The following is a 25,966-nucleotide window of genomic DNA, read 5'->3' as shown; positions in this document are numbered from 1 at the left end:
AAAAACAAAATATATAAAAATAACAAAAAAATACATAGAAGTAATGAACTTAAAAAATAAAATACATAGAAATAATAAACAACAACAAGATAACACAAATAATCTTCCAAAATTTCAGTTTTTCTTTCAAAGCATTTTTCTCATGTTGAGTGTCTCTAAGGTTAGCCTTGAAAAAACTTTATTTTTCTTTGGATTCTTTAAGCAAGTCTCCAAAAGGTCAATTTTTCTTGAGCTTCCATAAGCTTAAACTGCAAGTCAAACTTCACGGTATCTTTAGTGATACGTGAGATCGCGGTATCTCTATCAACATGAGGCTTTTTAAACTTCACCGCCACCGTTTTATCCACGGGAATGCTATCTTCCCATCGAAAATGTTTGCAACCATTCGTATCATATAAACATTACAAGAAAATCAGTTTTTGAAAGTAAAATATGTAGATAATGTGAAAATAAAATTAAACCCTAAAAACTTATAAAAACACTTACTTCGAGCACTTTACAACGCCAAAAATGACGACCCGGATTATCTTGGGTCTTTGATATTGTCACGCCCGAACCTAGGCACGGACGTAACACGACACCCGTGCACATACCGACCGTACGTGACCGAGCGAACTAACCGGGCCGGTCGAATCAACATGTGATACCAAAACATAACTGACTTATAAAATAAAACTAACACATGCTGATTAACTAAAAGTCTGACTGAAATATCATAATGCGGAAATACTTAGACAATCTGAAAATATCTGAAAGTAGCCAACATGGCTAAACCAAAACAACTGAACAACTGAGTATAATTGTCAACAAGACTAACATAACAAATATCTGACTATCTGAACTGTGTCTATGAAGCCTCTAATGAATACAAAAAGGTAAATCGTCTAGAAAACGTAGTTAACCGTATGACCGATATCGCCCGGCGAACTCGTGGCTCACCACAAGAATCGATACGAACACTTCTAAGTAGATCGTCAACAGAATAATGTCGTTACCCTCGCATCGCGAGATGCGGTGCCCCCAAGCAATAAAAAGGGACATCAAGACATTTGAATTGCATCTTGGTGTGTAAAGCAATAAAATACCGAAATCAAATCAAATCGATAACTCAGAATCGTAATGTGAATCGTAATAGCAAGGAAGTAGAGATATGAATACTCCCCTTTCCGTATCCGAATCATCCGTATTATCCGTATTTGTATATGTAGGGGCCTCGACCCAATAATAAATGTACGCTATGGCCTCGGCCTAGTAGTGCGTCATCCAACGGCCTCGGCCATGTATACGTATACACAAGACCGTGCCGTTTGCCCTTGGGCAAAATCACATATGTTTAATTATGGTTAATTAATAAGGACCGAGACCATAACAACAATGAACAATCTTTGAACCGAAATAGACATCTTTCGGATCGAATTGAAAACACTGACTGTTTCTGAGCATATTGAATTTCTAGACTAAGACTTATGTGGTAACAATACATAAGTCTATAAAGATTACGTGCTGAGTTCATGATATTCAAACTGACAACCATGAACGAATTTCAGAATCGCAACCCTAGAAGATAACGATTCGCAACATATCATAAAACTAGGGCTAAACTCGTATTCCGAGTCAAATTACTAACAAGTATGAAGAAAGAGGCATAGGAGAATCATGAACATTCCCTAACGTAGATAGTTAGCCTCACATACCTTAATTCCGGCCTTTGAGCATAATACAATGTTCGTCCACCCTTTCAACTTTGATCTATATCAATACAAGTCAAATGGATTCTATATTAGCAATAATATTCATGCTTTTGGTTATCTAAGCATTTTATCAAACACTTGGTGGGCATGAAGCTCCACAACCTTCATTAATGGTGTTTTCTTCACCCAATCCCCATTCTATTAATTCTAGCTGATTCTGCAATCTCAATTAGGTGTAATTAACATCATTCTCTATCACCCATATGATTATAACAATCTCAAGTCAACAATCCAAAACCCTACTATAGTTCGTGTACTTCTCTTTACTAAACCTATTTACTATTCTCCCAAGAACTCATCAATTCACTATTATGAATGATTAGAGTATAGAAGCATTACCTTTTTGACGTTCAATCCTCTTGAATTTGGGTTCTAGGGTTTCCACATCCAACAATAATGTTCCAATCACAACTCTATGGATTAGAAGGGTTTACTCAAGTTAGAAAGCGATTAGGGACTCGAATTTAACCTAGAATCATGATAAGACTTACCTTGGAAGGTTCTTGAGGTTTGGGACTTGTTCTCTACGGATTTAGGGTGATTTTTCGGAAATGGGGTGTTGGGAAAATAAACCCCAAATCTTAAATATAACTTAAAACGCGTAAACCCAACTCTTGACCCGAAACCCGACCTTTTGCGCGTTGGGTCTGCGATGCACTGGCATCACGCGACATCCTGCAGGTCAATATTCAGATTTTGCGATCGGCCCACGATGCGGAGCCATCGCACGCACCCGCACGCGCGACACGTATCGATTCTGCACAGTGTTCGGTAAAATAGGCATAACTTCTTGTACATAGCTCTGTTCAAGGCCCATAATATACCGTTGGAAAGATATTTCAAAGTGCTACAACATTTATGTTTTAAGTTTCCTCAAATTCCCAATGGATTTTCACGAAATTCGACTGGAAGGCAGACGTATCAAAACTTAGCCGATTCTATAAACTTTTAAACGCCTTACTATTAGCCATATTGAGACGATCATATCTCCTTGCTCCGATCTCTGATTGGCCTGGTCCTTATATCGTTAGAAAGCTATTTTTACGTACTACAACTTTCATTGAGGGTACTTTCCCAAATTCCCAACTAATCAAAGAGTTATCACTACCCGAAGTAGGCCTATCAACCATTTTCGCAAAACGTTCAAACCTTCAATTTTTTTTCACTAAAACTCTAATGATATGAGTCTAACCTTAGTTCTAAGATACGGGGTGTAACAGATATTTTTAGCTTACAATAATAATCGCATTCACAAACATCGGGTTTTATAGCAAAGTTTGACGTTTCGGAGCTTTGAGACATGATTTTCGTGAGGGTGGAGGGGTGAAGTATATTGAAAGAGTGAAAATGAAGGAGGTGAAGAGTGACTTGAAAATGGCCAGCTGGGATTTATATAAACCCCTTTTACGCATTAATTTAGTGCGCAATAGGAACTAACTGTATTTAGTGCGCAAAAGGAACTTTGATCACTTTTTTTTTAATGAGTTATTTTGGTACTCAAATTCACTTTTTGGGTCATTGAGGACTCAGTGAAGCAATGCGTTTCCGATACCTGATTGCCTGATTGGATCGTACTCATTATCTTGTTTCAAACATGTGTACCAACTTTCCACTTTTATACTCCATTATACTCTTCATGGAGTATAAAGGCTTTATCTTTAGCACTCTTTAATTAATCTCCTTTTACATCTCATTTTTCTGTTTTTGGTTAACTTTGTAACATTACCAAAACTAGCTAAGGACGAGGGTTTTGGTAGTACTATTGCATTAAATTATTATAATATTCGTTCAGATCTTTTTCTTTTGCATAGTGGGGTAAGGCCCCCCCCATGAAGAAGACTTCAAGAAAATGAAAGAGAGAGAGAGAGAGAGAGAGTGAACAAGAATAAGGCAAGAAATAGAAGTCTGTGGCTTTGGCCCTTTGTTGCTTTTTGATGATAGATACCATTAATTGGGGTTGAGAATCAAGCAACAAACTTTGCACTGTACCCCTTTCAGCATTTTTAGTTCTCTCTCTCTCACACACACCACATTTGTGTCTTTCCTTTTTAGCTTCAGTAGTCACTTTGCTCTCACCTGCAACCAAGGTTTTTTCTAAATTTGTTAGTCCTAATTGCTACTCATATGTACTTGTTTGACCTCTTGCCTTTCTTTCTTTAAAACTCTGTCTTGTTTCACTTCTTCTATTTGATGTTTTCTGTCTTCCTTAAACTTTCAAAAACATCCTTTCTTGTTTATATATACTGGTACTAATTGGTACTTATAACACAACCTTAAATTCTTTATTTCTAGGTGATTGCTTCTTCAATCTTTTCTTGATCTTTGTTTTTTTTCTTGTATGTGTTGAAAAGGGTTGAATTAAGAAGATGGTGAGAGGGAAGACTCAGATGAGGCGTATAGAGAACGCCACAAGCAGGCAAGTCACTTTCTCAAAGCGCAGAAATGGTTTGCTCAAGAAAGCTTTTGAACTTTCAGTTCTTTGCGATGCTGAGGTTGGATTGGTTATTTTTTCTCCAAGAGGAAAACTCTATGAATTTGCTAGCTCAAGGTAACTTTATCTTTCTTCCTTTTAATTCTATGCTGTGTTTCTAGTTTTTCATCTCATTTTTACATCAGCCTTCATGTTAAAGATTGCTTTTTATGGTCAAAGAAGCATTTTTCTGTTGAAGATCTTGCATTCTCGCAAGTTTGTTTTTTGGGGCTGAAGATACAGTACTGTAGTGTGATTTTCTTGTAGATCGCATCAGATCTCATGATGTACATAATCTAGATATTTTTCCTCATCACCTAGATATACATAGATGTAGTAGATCCAAGCCCTTTCAATTACTACAGTTGTTCTTACCTAATGCTTAAACAAGAGAGTGAAATGCAAATTTTGGGAAGTAATATTGAGTTAACTGACATTCTGTCTCGTCTCCTAGTTCAGAAAGAGGTACTACACTTGATTTCTCCAAGCTAAGTAGTAGCACTTCCCATGAAGAGCTTGGTTCCATTTAGCAACCTAACCCTAATTAAAAGATTCTTCTTGAATGACCTTTTATTTAAAACATAGCGATCATATAGTAGTATTCATTTATCCATGGTACTTTTGTTTCTATAACCTTAAAAAGAAGACAGTTTTAATGTGTTAGGATCCAAGTTTTTGTTAAGTAATTAGAAGACACCAGAAAGAGAGTACAATATCTTGTTTGAGTGGGAGTACTAGTAAAAATTCTATCTGCGCTCTTCATCTGATGCGGGATTTAAAGTCTAAATACTTAGTTATTTTCAAAATTAAAACTAATCTCGGTATTGAATTTGGAATTGCATTTATCCATCATTAGCTAATGCCGACCAATATAAATTTTATATCAAAATCTTGGTATTATCTATCCTATATCCTGGTTTTGAAGCAAATGACCCCGAGTGTTTTCGAAGTTATTAATTCCCTATAAACTTGATAGAATAAACATTCATCAACTGACTTAAAGTTAATAAACTGAAGATTAGAGTAATTAATTAACTGACAAAGGCAAACGGAAGCCAAGTCTACCTGATTTATTTGTTTACAATAAATGGTAAAGAGATGTCTTGTGCACTTCAAAGTTTAAGTATGGGAGCCAGTTGTCAAATTAGTACTAGTTGATTTCATGCTTAGTAAAGGCTACACACTCTTGGTCTGTTCCCATTATAACACACCTTAAGAATCTTTTGGGCAGACGTAATTTTGTACGGAGATCAATACTCAACGTTGCAGTCTTGCAGATCCCAAATCACTATGTGCCTTGTCAATATATTACTATTATGAATACTACCTCTGTCAGTAAATGTTCTGTCTTCTTTTTCTTCTTCGTTCATTATATTACTAGTACTATTTAAATGGTTGAGCATAATGCCCATGTTATTACCCACTATTTACTGTAACCTTAAACAATGTTAAGGAAACATTAACTTTGCGAACCTAATAAATGTACCTACCCCAAAGGCATGCTTCCATAACTACAAACAAAGAAACAAACTGGTAGTTGTCCCGTCCTTTTATTTTTTCTATAAAATGGTGGTTGTAGTGTGGGCTTGCGATTGTTCTAACTAATGTTTACTACCTTTCTGTCCTAATTTGTTTGACACTTTTCGCTTTTCGAGAGTCAAACTTCTTAATTTTGACTGTGTGTTTGAAAATAAAATCTTTTAATCTTTTGAAATAAAATTTAAATATTTGAAAATTACGTAAAAAGTACTATAAGTTACCATAATTAATGATCTAAAATATTTAAAAGACATGAAAAAATTATGGTAAAAAAATAACTCGTTTGATTCTCGAAAAGCGAAAAGTGTCAAAAAAATTGTGACTGAGGAAGTATCTCCCATCAGTAAAGGGCAATTTTGACTCCGTCTACCAATCTTTTATGTTGTTTTTGGTAAAATTTGATCCCTAATACAATTAATTCTACGGAATATTTATTACCTTTTGTTTTTTCCGGTGGGTGATAAAATTATGTGATTTTAAGATGTTTACCTCATTTAAACAAAGTGTATGAAAAATAAAGAAACAAAATATCCTTCCTATAACTTATATAACAATATAATACCCACTATCCAATTTCATTTGAAGGTGTTACTGATTGGGTGTCGAACTTTTTTTTTCTTTGACTACAATTTTCTTCGAATCCCTTTAGATAAATCAGGACAGAGGGAGTAGGACTAAAGACCGGGCCTTGGACCTTTTTTTCCTTTTTAAAAATATTAAATCAATCACTTAGGCTTTCACTCTCCTATAGTGTTGAGAGGTTTAGCTTAAACTTCTACCTTGTATAGTATTATTATTAAACATGCAAGGACACAAACCTTACCTCCAGCGCAAACAACAAACTACTTAAGGGGGACACCCTTATATACATATAAAGTCACAAAAAGGTATGCTGACCATATGTAGATTTGATGTAAGAGTCCTTGATATTCAAAAACCTTAATTTTTTTGTTTTTTGTTTTTTGTCCTTGATATTCAAAAACCTTAAAACTTTTTTTTCTTTGTGTTCTAATTCTAAAGTTAGCGAAGACTAACGTTGTCCATTGTATATGCTCCTCTCACAGGTCCAGTTTAGACATCATAGCTTGGGTTATTTTTCCTTTGAATCTACAGAAAACTTCATAAAGGTCATAGTTAGATCCATTTCTGTGTCAAACTGGAGAGCCCCTTGCACATATATATCTAGGCATGAACTTTTGTAGTGACCCTCAATCACATTGGATCAGCACGATGAGAGAACTAAAGAATAGACGGGTTGTTGGCATGCGGTTCAGTCATTTTCCTTCACAGGATAAGAATTGTAACTTAACTCACTACTATTATAGATTAAATTACATAGGTTTTATATAAAATCTTTTACATTGTTAATGTATATATCTTATATAAATCCATGATAGAATTTTGGCCTCCTTGTGAAAATGTATCCCAATCATCAACCACCTGACGGGTGTGAGAGTTGCTTATATATGTTCAATACTGGCAGCATGCAGGAGATAATCGAACGCTATAAGAGGCATACTAAAGACAAAGTTCAACATGAAAATCAATCTGCGGAAGTGAATATGCAGGTAATTATGCCCTGTCTTTATGTCTACTTAATATGGACTTAGTTTCTTGCAAAAGGTAAATAAAGGCTTACTTTGGCTTACGCTATAATATATGCAGCATACGAAGCATGAGACAGCAAGTTTGATGAAGAAGATAGAGCTCCTTGAATCATCTAAAAGGTTCCCCATAAAGCAACTGCTACTTATTTCAAAGCAAGTTTGAAAGCCCTTCAATATTCTAAATGCAATTTGCAACACAGGAAGCTCCTCTTGGGAGAAGGTTTGGGGTCGTGCAGCCTTGAAGCAGTACAGCAAATAGAGAAACAGTTGGAGCGCAGTCTCAGCATCATCCGGGCTCGAAAGGTTCAATTTCTTCAGACAATTGCCTAATAGCTGCAATGATATCTCTTATGAAGTTTAGGGCATTATTTTTGACATGGATTTGGTTATATTCTTCTTTTCAGATGCAAGTCTTTAGGGAACAGATGGAAAGATTGAAAGAAAAGGTAAGACTAGCTGCAATGTTACAATTCATGGATGCATGATGGCAACCGCGTTGATAGTGAATATTGCAAGACAACTGCGATTGTAAATTTTAAAGAACTTATATATGTTATGTTGCTCGGACTCTTAAATATGCCAACAGGTCCGTCCAAGGAAAGACCTAGAGGGAGAAAGAGAGGTTTCATCAGAAAATTACACTATATAGGGTCAATTTTTTTGTGTACTATATATAGTAGATGATAAACCCCTTTGGTGAAAGTCCTGCCTCCAAAGACTGGATATTTTTTTTGGGTCCAAGCAACACAGCCTATATGTGGACATGATTTTGTTCTTGTTATGCTTATTTCCAAGAATTTGCAAGTAACTTGCTCTAATTGTTTGTTTCATGCTTTCTTGCTAATATATCCAGGAGAAAGCCCTTGCAGCTGAAAATGCAATGCTGAGGGAGAAGGTATGTATCTTTTCCTTTTCCTCTACTGTGGGCAAATGTAGTTTGAGGGCACCTATATATTGTTCTCTGGTTTTTGAGTTGTACATATAATTGGACTGCCAAATCAAACTTCAGACTCGCGAAGCTGAAGTTGATTCCTAAACGGTTAAACTTGCAAAAAATTATGAACTTAGATTATGTCTTAAATAAAGGTCCTAAAAGTCAGTATCAGTGCACTTCACCCTAATTTGGCTTCTACGTTTGTTTCAGTTTGGAGGGCTTCAACAGAGACAAAAATCAAGTGGGGAGAAGGATGGAGAAGGCGGTAGCGATAAATCAGATGTGGAGACTGAATTGTTTATCGGACCACCTCATGAATCCAGAATAAGGCGTCCCTAGCTGAATTGATCATACATCAACTATCCCTTTTTTGCAGTTTAAAAAGATGTATAAAGTTTGATCAATCTGCTAAATGATTTTGCATTCAAGCAAGCAATATATATGGTGTGTGTTTTCTCTCTTCAGATGGAATTTAACTTCGATCCCTTCTGAGATGCAACTTGTGTACTTGGAATGTATATTAAGTACATTTCCTTTCATATTATTAAATAATTATAATAGAGCTCTTTTCTTTATGATGTTCAACAAACTTTCATATTATATTTTTCTTTCTCTACTTCCAACAAAATATACATAGAAGTTAAAGGATTCCCCTTGGTCAATAACGACTTTCAGTCAGCTTTCAAAACATTACAAACAAAAGAGAAAGGTGAAAGAAAATACAACACATCCTCATTGGCGATAGCCTCCTAAACTAATACACAACTAACAAATCGACGACTTCAGAGAATATCACAAAATTCACAAACAATTTAAATAGATGAACTTTAAATACAATGAATATTCATTTACTCTATTTAGCAAATATTTTGAACTGTTTAGAATTCTATAAATTATGATATTCAAGAGTTAAAATAAAATTTGAATTTATTGTTTAACTTTATCGAACAATTTAAAAAACATTAGAACGAAATACATTAATAAATCTAGCTAACACTAACTTTTTTAAGTTTTAACAACGAGGTCAGTTACTTTAGCTTAAAAAAAATCGAACAATTTTAAAAACATTAGAACGAAATACATTAATAAATCCAGCTAACGCTAACTTTTTAAAGTTCTAACAACGAGGTCAGTTACTTTAGCTTAAAAAAAAAGTAACTAAACTAGCCAAATACTCATCTAATTTTAGGCAATCAACATAACCGTCGTGATTGGACCCGGAGATCGAAATGAAATCTTTAATCAAAACAATCACATACATAAATGTTACAAATGCAATTATTTTGTATAATTATTTGACATTCAATATTTATTGGCCTAATAATCCAAATACGCCCCATGCGTATGATCCATTAGTGTGGAATCACTCCCAATCAAAGATTTTTCTATTCTTATTAGAATTTAAATTCGAAATTTTCAATTATGGATAGAGAGATTTCATTTGTTCCATAACATGGTGACAGGGGCGGAGCTAGTTGGGCCAGGAAATATCCGAACCCCCTTCAGTGAAAAATTATACTGCATATACAAGGTTAAAATTATGTTTTATGTATATATACGTAGTAGATATTAAATCCCCTTGCCCTTTTCGTGTGTTTATTTCTTTATATTTTTTTAACTCCCTTCGTAGAAATTCTGATTCCGCCACTGCATGGTGATACTAGCTACAAAGTACAAATGCACTAGCTTAGCAGGCATGTGGTATCCCTGAAACAATTGGCCAGATTTTAATGTAGCCTCTCGAAATGATATTTTATCATAAACTAAATAGTTTTGGATTAGTTTATAAAAGGATAAGGAAATCTATATATAATATAAATTTAGGCATAGACAAGGTGATGTGACACCTCTCTATGACCACCATTCATATTTATCTTTTTTCTCAATTTTTTAACCTTGTTTCTCATATATTTCCCTCAAAATATTTGCTGAAAATTTAAATTATTCTATCAATAAGTCTATAATTGTCTATATTCATTACTTAATTAATGTATAATTAGTGAAAAGAATCCGTTACTTTGCTCTGCTTCATTTCTCCATTTTTCTCTTTTGTGATATGATGGTGGAGTTTGTGAAGATCCGTTCACTTTCCATTGAAGTTACATTAGTTACAAATAAAATATGCAAAGTTCAAGTGACCTATTAGTAAACAACTAAAAGAAGATTTTCTCTTATTTCTAAGCATTATCATTCCGGGAAGAAATGAAATGGTCTGCAACCTCCTACAGAAAGGCTCCTTGATAATTTTAATCCTTGATCAGTTTTGTCTCAAGGGAAGTGACTAGTGAGTACAGTTTTTTTTACTTACAATTGCAAAGTAGTTGTATTATCTATCACTGATCATCATTGGTATATATATTGGGTTTATAGACGTTATTTGAGTTCATCCATTTAAGGGCATTTACAGAGCTTATACACATATATTGTCCTTTTCCTGAAATTTTGCTAAAAAAAAGTGGATTTTCTATATCAAATTCATGCCACGTTAGGAAGATTTGTGATTTATCTAATCGAATTAATCGTCAAGCGACACGACTTGTATTTTATATATACCCTAAATCCTAAACGAAGTTCATTTCTTATATTTTACTTCATTATATTCTTCTCTTATTTGGTTTTCTTTTTTGAATTTAGAAAATGATGTATGTTGTTTGACCGATAAAATAAATGAAGACAAAAATTCAACTTTGTATTTCTGGCTTTTCTCATTTCAACTCATAGTTTCAGTTTGATTCGGACATTCTATCCCCTACAAAGAGATTGAAGGTCACATGAAGGTATTCTCGATATTAAATTGATTGGTTTTTGAATTTTTTTACCAGATGAATGCAATCGATAGTAAGGGTTCATTATCAATTTTTTTTTTGGTAAAATCAATTTGCATTTTATGCGCTAATCTGTCAACAAAAGACAAACGAGAAGATAAATAAATATCAACATTCCTATTAAGTTAGTTATATAAAGCTTATTTTTATTGTTTTTATTGAGATCTCATGTTTCTCTTTTTATTCTTACTTATGTTAGTTACTCAAGTAGACGAGGAATTCTTAGTAACTTTTTTGTATTTGAGGAGTCAAGTCAATTGTGAGAATTAAATAACGAAGTTTTTACTTTTAAGTTGTTCTGCTTTTTTTTGTTCCTTTTTTTCTTTTTGGTGTTTCATTTAACTGCCTTCCTTAGATTATTGTTGGTTAGATATTAGTATGTCTGGAATTTGTGTGTATATCATACCTGAAATTTCGTTGAAGATGAATATTTTTACATTAATATATGTGCTATATAAATGATGATGTTGAATGTGTAGATAGCCAGGTAAAGCAATAGAAAGAGCAATAAAAAGAAGACAAGTAGAAGTTTGTAAGGCATAAGACTACACTCCGAATGAATTATGAGGTTTTCAACAAATTTTGATAGGTTCCTAAATAGTGATCTTAGTCATTATTGAAAGTAAAATTATTTTTTTATTATGTTATTCTTTTTCTATTTTTTGTTTCTGTAATTGCAAATTATTTATTTATTTTTGTGTTTCAAAATTTTGTATTTTTTTTGTTTTGGCATCTAGTCGATGCACGAGAGAGGTCGAAGGCTAACGAACACATGTTATATTCTTATTCCTTTTCAGTCCATATTTCCTTTCTTTTGATTAAGTCTATCATTTTCTCTTTATTAGCATGTTTGTTTTAATTTTTATGCTTTTATATTGTAAAATTTCCTTTACTTGCAAGAAACAATATTTTAAACTAAATTTAGACATAATACACGTACCTTTATTTAATTATCTACAACAAAAGAAATTATATTCGATTCTCATAATTGGGAGAGAAAATATATTTTATGGACCTTTTCGCTAGTTAATCGTAATAACCCCATAAGTAAATTAGGCTTTTCTTAATTTAGTCGTACTGCTGAGTGCTGACATCTGTCGCCATAAACCCGAAAATTACGGCCTGTTTGGGTATCCACTAACTTTTAGCATTTATTTTTCTGATTTCGTACAAATGTTTATTTTTATTTCTTTCACAGTAGAAAAACTTCTTTAGTTATTAGTTATAGTACTATATTGTTTTTTTTTTTTCAGTACAAAGGTTTTATTGGCTTTGTGATTTTGGGACCACTTTCGAGCATGACTTTTTAAAATTTTAGTTGACCACACAGTACTAGTATTTTCATCAAATTTTATTTTATTTACTGTAGCATATCATAACATTCTGAAAATGTTTTCCGATAACAGGTTTGTTTCCCGGATAAAATTGGAATAATGCTATGATTGATTTACTAATTTTGTCCTAATAGCATGCTAAAATGAACAAAAGGAAGAGAGAATTTTTTTTGGAATAAAAGTGTTGTAACATTTCTTCAACCCCCCACCCCCCATGTTCATGGAGTTCATGAATCTCGGGTAATTTACAAAAGGAAAAAGAGTCAAAAATACTCTTGAACTATTTGAAATAGGTTAATTTTACTTCTGTTACGTTTTTGGCTAAAGAAACGCTCTGGCCGTTAGTCAACGAGCTCAAAAATACCATCCAACTAGCCAAATAATTCAAAAAAAAAATATTCTTCTTATTAACGGTTGCTACAAAACATGGGTAAAAGGGTTCAATTTTGCTGTTGTTCCTTTAATTTTTATTTTTTGGGGGGTGGGAGGGTGGAGAATTGAATGTGTGAGAAATACAATAACATAAGAAATAAGTACTATAAAGACTCCCTTTTTAACAAATAAAAATGATGACATATAGTTTTTTTTCTTCTTCTAGTTCCTTACGCATTGCATGAGTTAAATTTCTGAACATAAAATCATACTATAACTTTCCTAAGATAACTATATAAGAGTTTACTTTTCTACATTAGTAATAATGTTATTTGTTTTACTAACTCTAAGAATGACATGATAAGAAAATCAAATTCAATTATACCTTGATACGTTATATTATTTATGGTAGTTTTAAGTCATTACAAATTACAGTCAAGGTTTAATAGTTTTGAGAGGAAATAATAGAATAAACGTTTAATTGAAAAGTTAATGTTGGTAAGTAAATTTTATATTACATAACATTAACTTTGTGTAAAAAATGTCACTTAAAATAATCAACGTAATCTCATAGTTTCCCATACAATTTTTTGCTAAGTATTTACAATTAAGAGCACATATCTTGAATTTTATATGAAGGGCAAAATTGCTCTATTTCAAATAGTTCAAGGAAAAAATTGGCTCATTTCCCCTTGTTCTGAAGTACTAACGGTTAGAATGAGGGATATTTTTGAGCTATTTGACTAGTTAGAGGGTATTATGAGCTCGTTCACTAATGGCGATGACATTTTTAGCCAAAAACACAATAGAGGGTAAAATTGACCTATTTTGAATAGTGCAGGAGTATTTTTAGCACTTACTCCCTTTACAAAATTAAAATTAGGGTTGACAAGTTAATTTGTTGCCGTCACAAAATTGTCTTGTAATTGGAAAATGAGGCCACAAAAGTTCATCTCTTAGCCAAATTGTGCGGACCATACAATTTTGTACTACATAAGTGAGTTCAGAAACCATTAGTTCTGCCTTGTTATGTGAATCTGCACAAATAAAGCATGGTCCGCACCTTTATTTTTCAGCTCCGATGCTTTCTTCTAATTAGCTCCACATTTTCCCCTTTGTTTCAGACTTGGATTCTGCCAGCAAGTAGGGAGCCCCATAATATGTGTCACTCATCCAAGCAAGAATTTGGGGAAATGAAGAGGAACCAAATCCCAAATCCTTCATTTACTGTATGAATTAAAACATACATAATTTATCCAAATCATTCCACTCGTACCGTCTTCATCTTAAGAGGCTCACCTCTTGCACCATATGATATAAAAATAAAAATGCTAATATTTTTTGCTTATTTACTAAACACCATAAAATAAATAAGAAACCCACAAATTTTCTCAAAAAATATTTCTCGTGAAAAATATTTTTCTTTACCAAACGCACCCTAAATCTTTTAACCCGCTCTTTTTACTTTCAACTTCTGTCTTACCAAATTGCAAGATAGGTAATGTCTCAAGTTTCAATTAAGAGCGTGTTTGGTATGAAGATATAATCTATTTCATGGAATGTGTTCGAGGGGAAAGAGACAATAAATATGAAATGTTGTTTATGAAACTTGTTTTCCCTAATTTTAATAGGCAAGTTATTTTTTTCATTTCTTTAAAGAACTTGTTTTTCTAGAGAAATATTGTTTCAAAAATTTTGACCAACCAAACATAAAAAATTTTAAGAACATTTTTCAAAACTTGTTTTTCCTCAATACCAGGTAACCCCAAATTAGCCTTTGACATGTCAATATGGGCTCTTACATGATATTATTAGTATGAAAGTTTATAATAGAGGAAAGCAATTGCTGCAACTGATCTTCTCCTGGTCAAAGTTTTCAGAAAAAGAAAAAGATGACAAAAAAAGAAAAGAAAATAAACATCAAGAGCGGAGAAAGATAAAGAGGAAAACAAAATTCTCCTTCCTTTTTACTCTGCTCGTCAAAATAACGGGTACTTTTTCATGTCAAGATCATTGAACTCCTTTTACCAATAAAAGAAAGAAAGGGGAAATAGGCAAAAAGAAGTTAATAGGGCGGTTGGACATTGAAAAAAAAGGGGGGGGGGGGGGGTGGGGGAATACATTAGAGACACAGGGTAGTAATGTATTTTCCCTAAAAAAACCATGGTATTTGAGAAAAATTTTGAGAAAAAGAAGTTAAGAAAGGTAGTTGGAAATCAAGTTGCATTCGGATTTTCATTTAACTTGAAAAATGTTGAAATTTTGTGCATGGAAAAAAGAATTTCACTTGAAAATTGGTTTTAAATTTGAAACTCATCTTTAATTTATTTTTTTTTCAAAAAAAAAAAAAAAACCAATCCAATGCATAGCTACACGTTATTTTAAAATTTGTTCCGAAAGAAGTGAAATTTTTGCATGGAGTATGGACAAATGGGTGCTTACTCTTTATTCCTCTTTCCTTTTCATTTTTTTATTTTTTTATTTTTTTTAGCCATCACTATGGTTGTGATCCCATTGGTGTGGGGGGTTAGGCTTTGACCCCTACCATATCCATTAATCGCAAAAAAGTTACATATGTTAGAGGGGGACATGGACCAAACCTCTAACCATAGGAGTATTTACTAACAAAAGAATGAAGGATTAGCATACAATATCATTCACTATACACTAATATACATTAACTTACAAAGAAGTTACACTTCTCGAGATCTTCTTCTCATGGTAGGGAATTGCCACTTATCTAGTTGAATTAAACCTTTCACCTTTTGAGGAAGATGTTGACAAGAGGACCAAAAAGTTTCGTTTCCGCTCTTAGAGGCCATTTTAGCAGAAAGATCTGCTACCATGTTTGCTTTTGTGAGACAGTGATCAATACTGATTGAGCATTTTCCAGTTTGACTATTGATATCTTGAATAAGCCTCTTCAGGTTGAGGTTCTCTGTTGAGTTGTTATGTAACATATTAACAATAACCAAGGAATCCATTTCTAAAGTGAAGCTGTCGATTCCTTTTGCAGCGATACCTTTATCTCACCGTACAGAAAATTGGCTGCAATCGGCTTCTCGTCCGCATACTATTTGCACTGTCTGAGCTTCGAAAAATGCCATGACAAAGTTGCCATTATGATCTCTCACGCGATCCTCCAATACCTTGTCCTTGGTGAAACTCCCATCCACATTCACCTTATATTTTCCAATATCCGGTTTACTTGCCGTATGAGAATTTCAATTTTTCATTCGACGAAAGGAGAAAATGTAGGAGTTAAAGAACAAGAGGGTAAAATAGTTTTTCAAAAGTTTTCACCAGCCTATTAGACGATTATTAGAAGCGAAAAGGATCAAATTTACCCTCCAAGTATGGTTTATAGCTTGAATTTGTCCTCCGTCAAAGTTTGGGATCAAATTTGCCCTTCCCGTTAGAATACTTGATAAATTGCCCTTATATGAATGGAAGTCTGACTTGGACTCCACAACACAAAAAAATTAGCCACGTCGGCATAGGCTCCCAAACCCAATTATCCTTTTAACCCATTTCCCAATCCCAATTCTCTTAACCCGTCTCCACAACCCTACTGGTGTTATGGTGTTTCTATACCAATGGTGCTATGCTACTGGTGCTATGATAAATGGGGTTACTCATAGGCAAAGAACTCTTCTTGCATAATATAAATGAACAATTAGACATTTTTTTATTGCTTCTACCTTTTGATTTCACAGAGACAATAATATCTTAGCAAAAAGATGTATATATGATTTGAGTTTATCTTCCCCATTTCTTCTCTAACATACCCCTACCCGTAAATGCACGGCTTCATCAAGTGTTTTGTAATACTTGCTAGTGATAGGGCCGCTCTATTTGGTCCTATAAAACATTATCCCAAAAGCTCAACAAACATTTAAGCGACGCCACATTTGATTGAAAAAATATTCAGTAATCTATGTTATAATAAAGTGTAACACCCCGTACCTTTAACCTAAGCTTTGTTCATGATCCTAGACTTAGAAAAACCAGATAAAGAATGTGAGAATTGGAAATTTCCTCTTCAGTTGTAAGATGGTGGTTTTACGCCATGAACGATTGATCGTATTTCGGATACGTCCCGTATTTCAAGTCGTAAACTGGTACCAAAGATTTCTGAGCATTCTGGAATTTGACACTTAGAGGTTACATCGTCAAAATACGGCCCGTATTTCAAAACATATTTGGAATTTGGGAAAACTTCCTTGATGAAATTATGTAGCTTTGAAATACCTTTCCAACGGTATATTATGGGGGTCAAACGGACATCTCACCAAAGAGTTATGGCCATTTTGCGAAGAGACGTAGATGCAGTCCATACGGAATACGGACATTTCAAAATACGGCCCGTCTTTCAAAATACGGCGGTATTTTGCTTTGACGTAAAGTTCAATTTTCAACGATATATATTCGTCTATATCGATTCAAATCATTATTTTTCATTCCTTCAAGCCCTAGAATGACCTCCTACCCTCCTCCATTATCAAGAACACCAAAATTGTCACCTACTTAATTATTCCAACTCAATTCTAACATATACTCTAATAATCTAAACAAGAAATCATCATTCCTAAACTAGGGTTTTCAAGAAAACCCATCTCAAAGTTCAAGATTTTGGAAATCTTCTTCAAAGTTCAACTCTTTAATTCAAGTTTTGGAGCATTACTAGGTATGTAGACCTACGTGTGGGAACATCATTGTTCTTCCCCACGCCTCCTAATCCATGAAGTATGAAACTTTACAAAACTAGGGTTTCTATTCTATACTATGCTCATGATAATCCTAGGTCCATGTCTATGACTATATTATGTTTGAGTTGCTATTATTCTATCATTGTGTTCTTAATACTCATTATGATTATTGAGAATCTGTCCGTAATCCATGAAAACCCATATTTTGTATTCCATGGGTTCTTGCATGCTTGTTTTTGACTAAGAATGATTATTTCATGAATATCCTATATGTCTACAAGTTTTCATGCAATTAAATCATATAATTACTTTCATGCCACGATACGAAATATACATGCTAAATACGAAGTTATGTCACAAAAATCATGGGCTTCTTAGCCAACTATATTATGTTCATGTTTTTTGGGAGTTGCACGGAAATGCAGAAGACTCGGATGCAAACTACGTAGCCACGGACAAGGATACGATACCTTAATTTTATTGATGGATCCATCCAGGACACGTTACCACCTTATGCCAAGGTATGAGGGCTCTTGTTGACACCCAATTTTGTCCCTCCTTTATTCTAATTCATTTCCTCGGGCTTCTAGATTTATTGACGAGCTAAACACTTTATTTTCATTATTATTAATTTTCACTATTTCACTATCAGCATTACTAGCATTATCTTATCACGGTTCGTCGAAGGATTTTTGTGCTCGTTAAATTAATTATACTTTTATCAAGTATTTATTTTTACGTATTAATATCACATAGTATATATTGGACTAGTTATTAAATTAGAGGCCCAAAAATAGTATTTTCGGACCAACATTTGAGAATATTAAATTTAATAGCCCAATTCTCGGCCAATTTTATTAGTCCATTAATCACCATTTTCGGACCAATCCACCAGCCCACAAAACCTTCCCTCATCAGACCAGCCCAATTAATTTGTACCCGACCCGACCGGCCCATTCGTTATTTCCCCTAAAACCTAAAACGCACCTCTTCCTCTTCTCTAATCCCTTTCTCTTTTCAACCCTTCTCGGTAGCCGAATGTCATCTTTTTCATCTCTTCTCCCATTTCCAAAAAACAAACCCACTTTCACCATGGCGAGCCTTATCCATTTTCGTGCAAACCTTCTTATTTCCTCTTCCACAAGAAACCATTTTGTTTTCGGCCTGGCGGTTCACCTTGCCATTTTTATACACGATTTGGTCAAATACAAAAAATAAATGCGAAAAAAAAAAGATCGGCCTTAGGATTTGATTCGATTTTCAAACGGACCACTTCAAATCCATGAAATCGAACTCCAATAAACCTAAATCGACCTATAAATATTCGGATTTATCATCCATGAAAAGATCTTTGTTATGGCTCTTAAGCATTTTCTACATTTTTCGATTGCGAGGTTTTAAAAGAGGAGTTTCTTTTCAATAGCCATAGCATCACTCTCAAATACAATCAACATATTACTTTACTTTCATTATACATTTGAAATTCGGGTTGTTTAATCGGGTCGGGTTCGTCGTGTTCGATTGTGGGTTGAAATATTGCACCTCTACGTATCCTTCTTTAACTAGTTACGTTTCAAATTTTAATAATTTAATAAGTATTTATGTGTTTACATGTGTACGTTTCAAGCAGTTGGTCGTTCACGTATATTACATTAGTCAATACGTTCTAATCGGTAGCTTGATAGGATCCTACATATCTTTAAGTAGCGGTGGTAATCCGTTTGGTTAGAATGTGTTAATGTCTCAACTTGTTATTCTTGCTGCATAGATAGTCATGGTGAGTGGTTTAGTTGAAATAGGATTAATATTAATTCTGCCTAATGTTACACTTATTTAGATAATTATCGCGAATCGTTTGGTTAAATAGGTAAATGCTAGATATTAATAGATTTTACGGTTACATTGTTGACGTATTTGTGCACATGCTTTTGATTGTTGTTTTTTAGAGTTTTGTTGGTATGAAAAATCATGTTCTAACGTTTGGTTGTGACCTGTTGTGATTCAAAAAAATATGTTTGCATCTCTTATTTCGCATAGCTGCTGTAACTAGCGAATGGCCTAATTTAAATCCTCAAATCTGACTGCTAAGTTCGTATGTCATTGGTATCTTGCTATCAGTTTTGTTAATCTGGGATCACGACAAACGATTTCCATGATAGGTAGGTATACCATAGAAGAGATTAAGTATGTGAAAGTCTTGTTTGAATCATGTTGTTGCCCGACAAGTTGTTCTATGATTGAAATTATCACTCTACCCTGTTATGGCTCATGTTTCTTTTCATTCGACATTTCGGGGAATTTCAGAATTTGTTTTGGGTTTAAATGAAGATCTTATAAGATTAAGTGTCAATTCTGGTTTGAAATATGTTTTACCTCTGCCCAGATTTTGCTTTTCTTGAAGTGACCACATTCATTTATTAGAGGTTGATTATTAGTATAGTATGGAAAATTTCAAAGTTTTAAATGCTTAGTTTCTCCTTATTTGAATGTGATGTGCGAAACATTAGCTTGCTAAACATTCTAGTTCATTAGATAATACAAAATTCCTCGAATTAGTTGCTACCTTCTTGTTCGTATTTGTTGTTATACCCATAGGGCTATGTGTTTAAAAATCGGGCGAGTGCATTTGATAAGGTATAATTGAAGGTTTTGAACTCGTTTTGTTCTTTGATACATTCGGATGGGATAGGGCCAAACTATCATTATAGCATTTAAAGCTAGAAACTTGTTATATCGTAGTGTCTAGATGAGACTTTCCCGCCCTTGAGTTCCTGTTATGTCTTGGTGATTGAGTTTACTGTCTATTTCAAAAGGAGTAGATGTTTAGTTGACGAAATAATTCTTTACATATAACGTAACTTCGTGGCACGGCACATTATTGCGATCCAGTGAGTATGTTAAGAAATATGATCATCACTATGTAGGCACTACGCGCGATAAAATGTTTGATGTTTGCTGCTGTTGGTAGCTGTGCTATTGGTTGCATTTAGGATATTGATGCCATCTCGAGTTAATGCGTTATTGTATCCATCCATTAGGCTTGGCTTGTCATTTTTTTATTTTCTCTTTGTCCGTTATTTTCCATATTGAATCTATTTCATACTAATCCTTTTCCTTTGTTACTTGTGATACATCGCGCACGAGTCGAGGACTCATCATCTGCATTCGGCATTGGGCTGGGCCCAACAAAATTTCTACCCTAAATAAAATTCACCACCTACGGCCAAAGAATGTATTAACCGGGCTGGGGCCACATGGCGATGGCGAATGATAGTTTCACGATGGTGAGCCCGTTAATTATTTTCTCCCCTCTCTTATTTACTTTGTGTGTTAACTAACATTTTTATTTATTTTGGTTTTCTTAGTTAGAATGAACCTTGTTAAATTAGTAGATTAGTGTTAGTATAAGGGTGGTTAATTTAGAAAGGGAACCAACAATTAATCCCATAAGATTCAATTTCTTCTTTTATGTTTAAGTTATTTATAGTATCCATAATATTCACTTCTAGAATAATTGACGAGTATAAATTCATATTTTCGAATAAAGGAGTCATATTCTTATTATCTTAATTTCAAACATCATTAATACGCAAACAAATTCAAGTATATTTTATAAATAACTCTTCAAGTTTGAATCAATTACGTAGACTTTTAGCTAAGCATAGTTAATAAAAAAAATAATAGTAAAAAGGAGAAAGAAAACTCACTTCTTTTTTTTTTGAATCTATTTAACACCCAAATTTTTCTACATTGCTATATTCATGTAATATGGTTTATCCAAAATTCAAAACTACTAAAATTTCATCTCAAAAACTATTACTTATATGTAAATTATCATATTTTCTACAAGTTTTATTTTAAATAACATTATCATATTTATAACTTTAGCAATACTTATAAAGCTATTTTCTTTTCTATAACACTACATTTACACTTAGCTTAATTAGATCTAAGTACGAGTCGGATTAACAAATATTAATGGAACTTAGAGGATGCCTATATACCTTGCCTCTAGGTTAGTTTGAACCGCCGCCTAGAATCAACTTGGTTTCGTAGACTTTAAAAACAAATCAACTTTAGATAATAACTTTAATTACCTTAGGTGCCCTAATTCACCGTAAATAATTAGGTGGCGACTCCATTACCTTAAATAACCCCGGAATTATCCGGATGTTGTAAACTATTTTGACTTAGGTTAAAATAAGGTATGACGAAACTCTCTTCGATCTAAGGTACCAGGACTCACGTACCCACGTGGTGATATTATATTGTCGGTTATGAAATGCTCTCCCTACCTACCATGTTTTACTCGTGCTTTATATTAAATATGTATTCATGTTCATGCTCATAACTTGGCGGTTTCACGTTCGATTCTTATCTTTATTACTTTATGTCCCGTATTATTTCGTTTCGATTCTTTACATACCCGACATTCAATGTCTTCCGTCCCCTTTATTGCCCGGGGGCTGTATTTCACGATACGGTGCGATATACGGACGACACGTACCGCTCGATGGGGCGACATTCGTATCGGCTTATTGGTGAGCCATCTCGTTCGTGGTTTGCGATTTATCTTTATTTTACTAGTCATGCATTTAAAGGTATCTTTGAAGGCCTTGTCGTGTTTTCCGGTCAAATTCACGATTAGAGGTTTCATAGACTAGTCGGTTTAGTTGTGTAGACATGCAAGGTGTTTAGCCATCTTTGGCTCAACTCATATTATTTCCGCATTTATGATTTAAACAAGTATTTCATTAAATTATTATGACATCTATGTTTTATAAAAGCTCATCACGTTCATACTATATTTCGCTCATATGCCTCGCGATGATTCGACAAACATTAATGTTTCGCTCAGTCACATGCAGTATGGCATCGAGTGCCGTGTTTCGCCCAGGTCTTGGTTCGGGGCGTGACATAAAGGCATAGGTAAATAGATGTCTTGGTCAATCTAAATATGCCATATTCACTGCATTTTCATGTTGATACTACTTAGCAAAATGAAAAAAGATGTTCCAAGACCGCAAATTGACAACAATTTATAAACCAATTGATGTCCCTTTTCGATAGAGAACACTATCGTTGATTGCCTTTCTGTTCTCTCTTGAGTTCCCCCTCTTTCTAAAATAAAATGACCTAGGGTTGTGGAAACGGATTAAGAGAATTGGGATTGGAAACAGGTTATGGGTTAGAAAGAGAATTGGGTTTGGGAGTCTAAGTGGAGCCTACGTGGCTAATTTTTTTGTGCTGTGGAGTCCAAGTCAGACTTCCATCCATATAAGGGCAGATTTATTAAGTATCCTAACGGGGAGGGCAAATTTGATCCCAAACTTTGACGGAGGTCAAATTTAAACTATAAACCATACTTGGAGAGTAAATTTGACCTAACAACAACAACAACATACCCAGTTGAATCATGATGTGGAGTGCGAGGAAATTAAGCTGTGAGACCTTACCCCACCTTGGAAGATAGGGAGGTCAATTTGTTAAAAGACCCCGGTTCAAAAACAAGGAAAACAAGGAAAAAGAGTCAGATACGGACAAGCAAATCAAAACCATGTGAAAATGAGAAATAGCAAGAGCAATAAAGTCATGATAAAACAGCAAAGATGACTATTGAAAATGTCAATTAAACCTCGGAGAGTAAATTTGACCCATTTCCCTTATTAGAATATAGATGTCAATTTGTGCCTTAAAACTATTGAAGGTGATAAGTTTCCAAAAAGGGTACGCACACGGAATATTTGCAATCCTCCCTTAAAAGGAATTAAATTAGTCAAACACTCACCTAATTTTGGACAATTAACATAATCGACTGGTCCCGGAAAGAGAAATTAAAATTAAAACAAATATTATTAAAAAACTCATACACACAAATGCGCTGGCTAGCAAGCACGATGGCTTCTCGAGATGATTTTTTTCTTAATTTATAGAAATAAGGTGTTTTTCGTTACTGTATAAAGGATGTATAGTACATAAACTATTGTAATAAACGAGCTTATTTAAAATAAAGCTGGCGTGCCGACACCTGTCACCACCATCCACTAAGTGTAGCGTCCCCCTGTGGTTACGGCCTGTTTGGGTACCCACCTACTTTTGGCATGTTTATTTTCCTGATTTTGTACTAAGGTTTTGTGATTGTGGGGGACCAATTTTGAGCATGACTTAACTGTTCAATTTTAGAAACCCAATCAAATACATAAGTATTATTACTATTATGCCCTTTTTTTTTGTCTAATGGACAGATGAGATTAAAGCCAAAATAAATCGTATTAATCTTTTTTATTTGGGTTAAAATAGCAAAGATATTCAAGAAGGTACTATTAAACTTTATGTCAAATTTTATAAAGACCTTTATTTTTATACGTAATAAAACCTTCATTTTTACACTTTAACAAATTTAAAAATGAAAATACAGTTTTTTTATAAATTGTCTTTTTTCTGTTCAAATTATAATGACTATATTGAACTTTTTTCTCTCGCATTTATAGATGCTAACAAGAATGGCAATTTTATTTTTTATTTTTTTTATTTTAAGCCAGATTCACCTCAGGTTAAGGTCCCTATAGGTGCTGGGATGTTTGGCAATGGCTCCTACCTTGTATATTAGAATCCAATGTGTAAAAGCATGTAGGAGGGGCACATAGCACCTTATCTCCACTGGACCTATGTTAGAATTTGTCAAGCAAATTCCTTTACGAAAGCTTTGCTAAAAACAAAAAAACATAATCGGTGTTTACCTTGCAACTATGAAGGTTGGGTCCTACAGTTAAACTAATTACACAAACAACATTATATAACAAAAGATGGGACTGAAGTTCCCAGATCAGATGTTGTGCCATCATATTAACCATTTGAGATGATGGTGTTGTTCCTCTTGGCCAGTCTAATTCTGAAACTAGGCCTGCCAATAGAATCCATTTTGGTAGGGCCAATAACATGCACAGGAAGGCTTTGGATACTGTGATAAATGGTAGTAGCTTGATCAAGTGGAGTAGTAGCACCATGTTTGGCAAGAGCATATGCAATTTGATTAGCTTCTCTGAAACACTGCTGAATGATGCACTGTTTTGATTCGAGGTTTCTTCTCATTTTCATAATACTGTCTTCTAGCATCTAAGGAGGTAAAATATTGCCCTTTAACATATTAACCACAATCATAGAATCCAGTTCCGAGATGAATTTATTCCTTTCATTATCAATGCACCACTGAATGGCATGAACAATAATGGCAACTTGCGGTATATCATGGTCTGTTTATGCCATCGTCTTTTGTTGCGTATACCCCTACGCCTACTGACATAGATACATATGTATAAAATTTTGTTGGTGCATTAATAAAGCTTTTCGTTTCAAGTAGTTACGTACTTCGTACTTCAACAACTTTATGATTTATACAACTTCATATCTCTTTGCATTGTAAGTTAAAAACATTAGTTTAATCACAATCCATTAGATATATATTCAGTATATCTTGTATATATACTTCGTATAAAAACATTAGTTCTGCATAATCACAATATCATTAGATATTAGTAGTTCAATACTACGTGGACAGTGCCATTTACTCTGTCTATTGTGTGGGGTAAGTAGCATAAATTTTTGAATGGTGATGTTCTAACATTAAGAATGTGTATTTCATGACTTCTTGATATTTACTTATCCGTCATGGGTGAGTTTTCGAACTACCCCTGAAGCAGAGTTCTGTGTGTATATGTATAACTGCCATCAACACCAAACCAGTGCAGTTACTATACAAGGTAATACTAGTATTAAGAGAAAAACGAAAGAGAAATACTACACAAAAATTAACCATTAATATTATCACCACATTGAATTAGAGTAATACCAGTATTTAACCATCTTGAAACGAGAGCATTGTTTTGTGTAGATATTATCACATACGCCGCAACCTTCCGGCGTTTCCATTCTCCTCCGATTACCAAAGCTCAGCGAAGAAGAAGACTCAAAATTAGAGGGGGTGGAAATTTTAGTGGTTGAAGAGAGGAGTAAGGATTAGGGGTGATGAGGTGTTATAATCCACGAGGGTAGATGTTAAGTGGAATAACTTTAACCTTTTGAACCAATAGTATAACGAGGGAGATATTTGCGAGGGTATATTTTGGTATATTTAGCCCTTTTCCGTATATACTTTAACCTTTTTAAGAGAAAAAATGTCAAGGCTTGTGACATATGTACTTTCAAAGTAATACTTCTCTTTATCCACTTTACTTGTGGATTGAAAATTACCACCGAGTAAGTAAGCTTTCATGTTATTATTTCTCATTAATTAGCAGTAACTTCATTATTATAAGTTATTTAAAAGGAAAGCAGCAGTACAGTTGATCTACGATTTTTATCCTGCCTACTGTTGCGACAGACTGGTCACATCTCTATAATTTAATTGTGACCAATGGGCTCTTCT

General features: G+C 33.9%; 1 protein-coding gene across 3 annotated transcripts; it reads left to right on the top strand.

Moving 5' to 3' along the window:
* The first annotated feature begins 3,618 nt into the window (after positions 1-3,618).
* LOC132063977 (MADS-box protein SOC1-like) lies at positions 3,619-8,876 on the top strand. 3 transcript variants are annotated; one of them, XM_059456785.1, is made up of 8 exons: positions 3,619-3,838; positions 4,103-4,299; positions 7,244-7,328; positions 7,426-7,487; positions 7,568-7,670; positions 7,772-7,813; positions 8,221-8,262; positions 8,512-8,876. In XM_059456785.1, exons 2-8 carry the CDS (start codon positions 4,118-4,120, stop codon positions 8,638-8,640), a joined length of 645 nt encoding a protein of 214 aa, XP_059312768.1. In that variant the 5' UTR covers positions 3,619-3,838; positions 4,103-4,117; the 3' UTR covers positions 8,641-8,876. The 3 variants fall into 3 exon arrangements, with proteins under 3 accessions (XP_059312768.1, XP_059312767.1, XP_059312769.1); XM_059456784.1 differs by having other exon boundaries at positions 3,620-3,853; XM_059456786.1 differs by lacking the exon at positions 3,619-3,838 and adding an exon at positions 3,979-3,997.
* Positions 8,877-25,966: the final 17,090 nt, after the last annotated feature.

The sequence above is a fragment of the Lycium ferocissimum genome, chromosome 7, assembly GCF_029784015.1.
Source record: "Lycium ferocissimum isolate CSIRO_LF1 chromosome 7, AGI_CSIRO_Lferr_CH_V1, whole genome shotgun sequence".
NCBI classification, from domain to species: Eukaryota; Viridiplantae; Streptophyta; class Magnoliopsida; order Solanales; family Solanaceae; genus Lycium; species Lycium ferocissimum.
This window is presented reverse-complemented; position numbering and strand designations above follow the sequence as displayed.

Coding starts and splice junctions, on each gene's coding strand:
- LOC132063977 (XM_059456785.1), top strand. CDS start 4,118: ATGGTGAGAGGGAAGACTCAGATGAGGCGTATAGAGAACGCCACAAGC. Junction 7,671..7,771: donor GCATCATCCGGGCTCGAAAG/GTTCAATTTCTT, acceptor TCTTCTTTTCAG/ATGCAAGTCTTTAGGGAACA. Junction 8,263..8,511: donor ATGCAATGCTGAGGGAGAAG/GTATGTATCTTT, acceptor CGTTTGTTTCAG/TTTGGAGGGCTTCAACAGAG.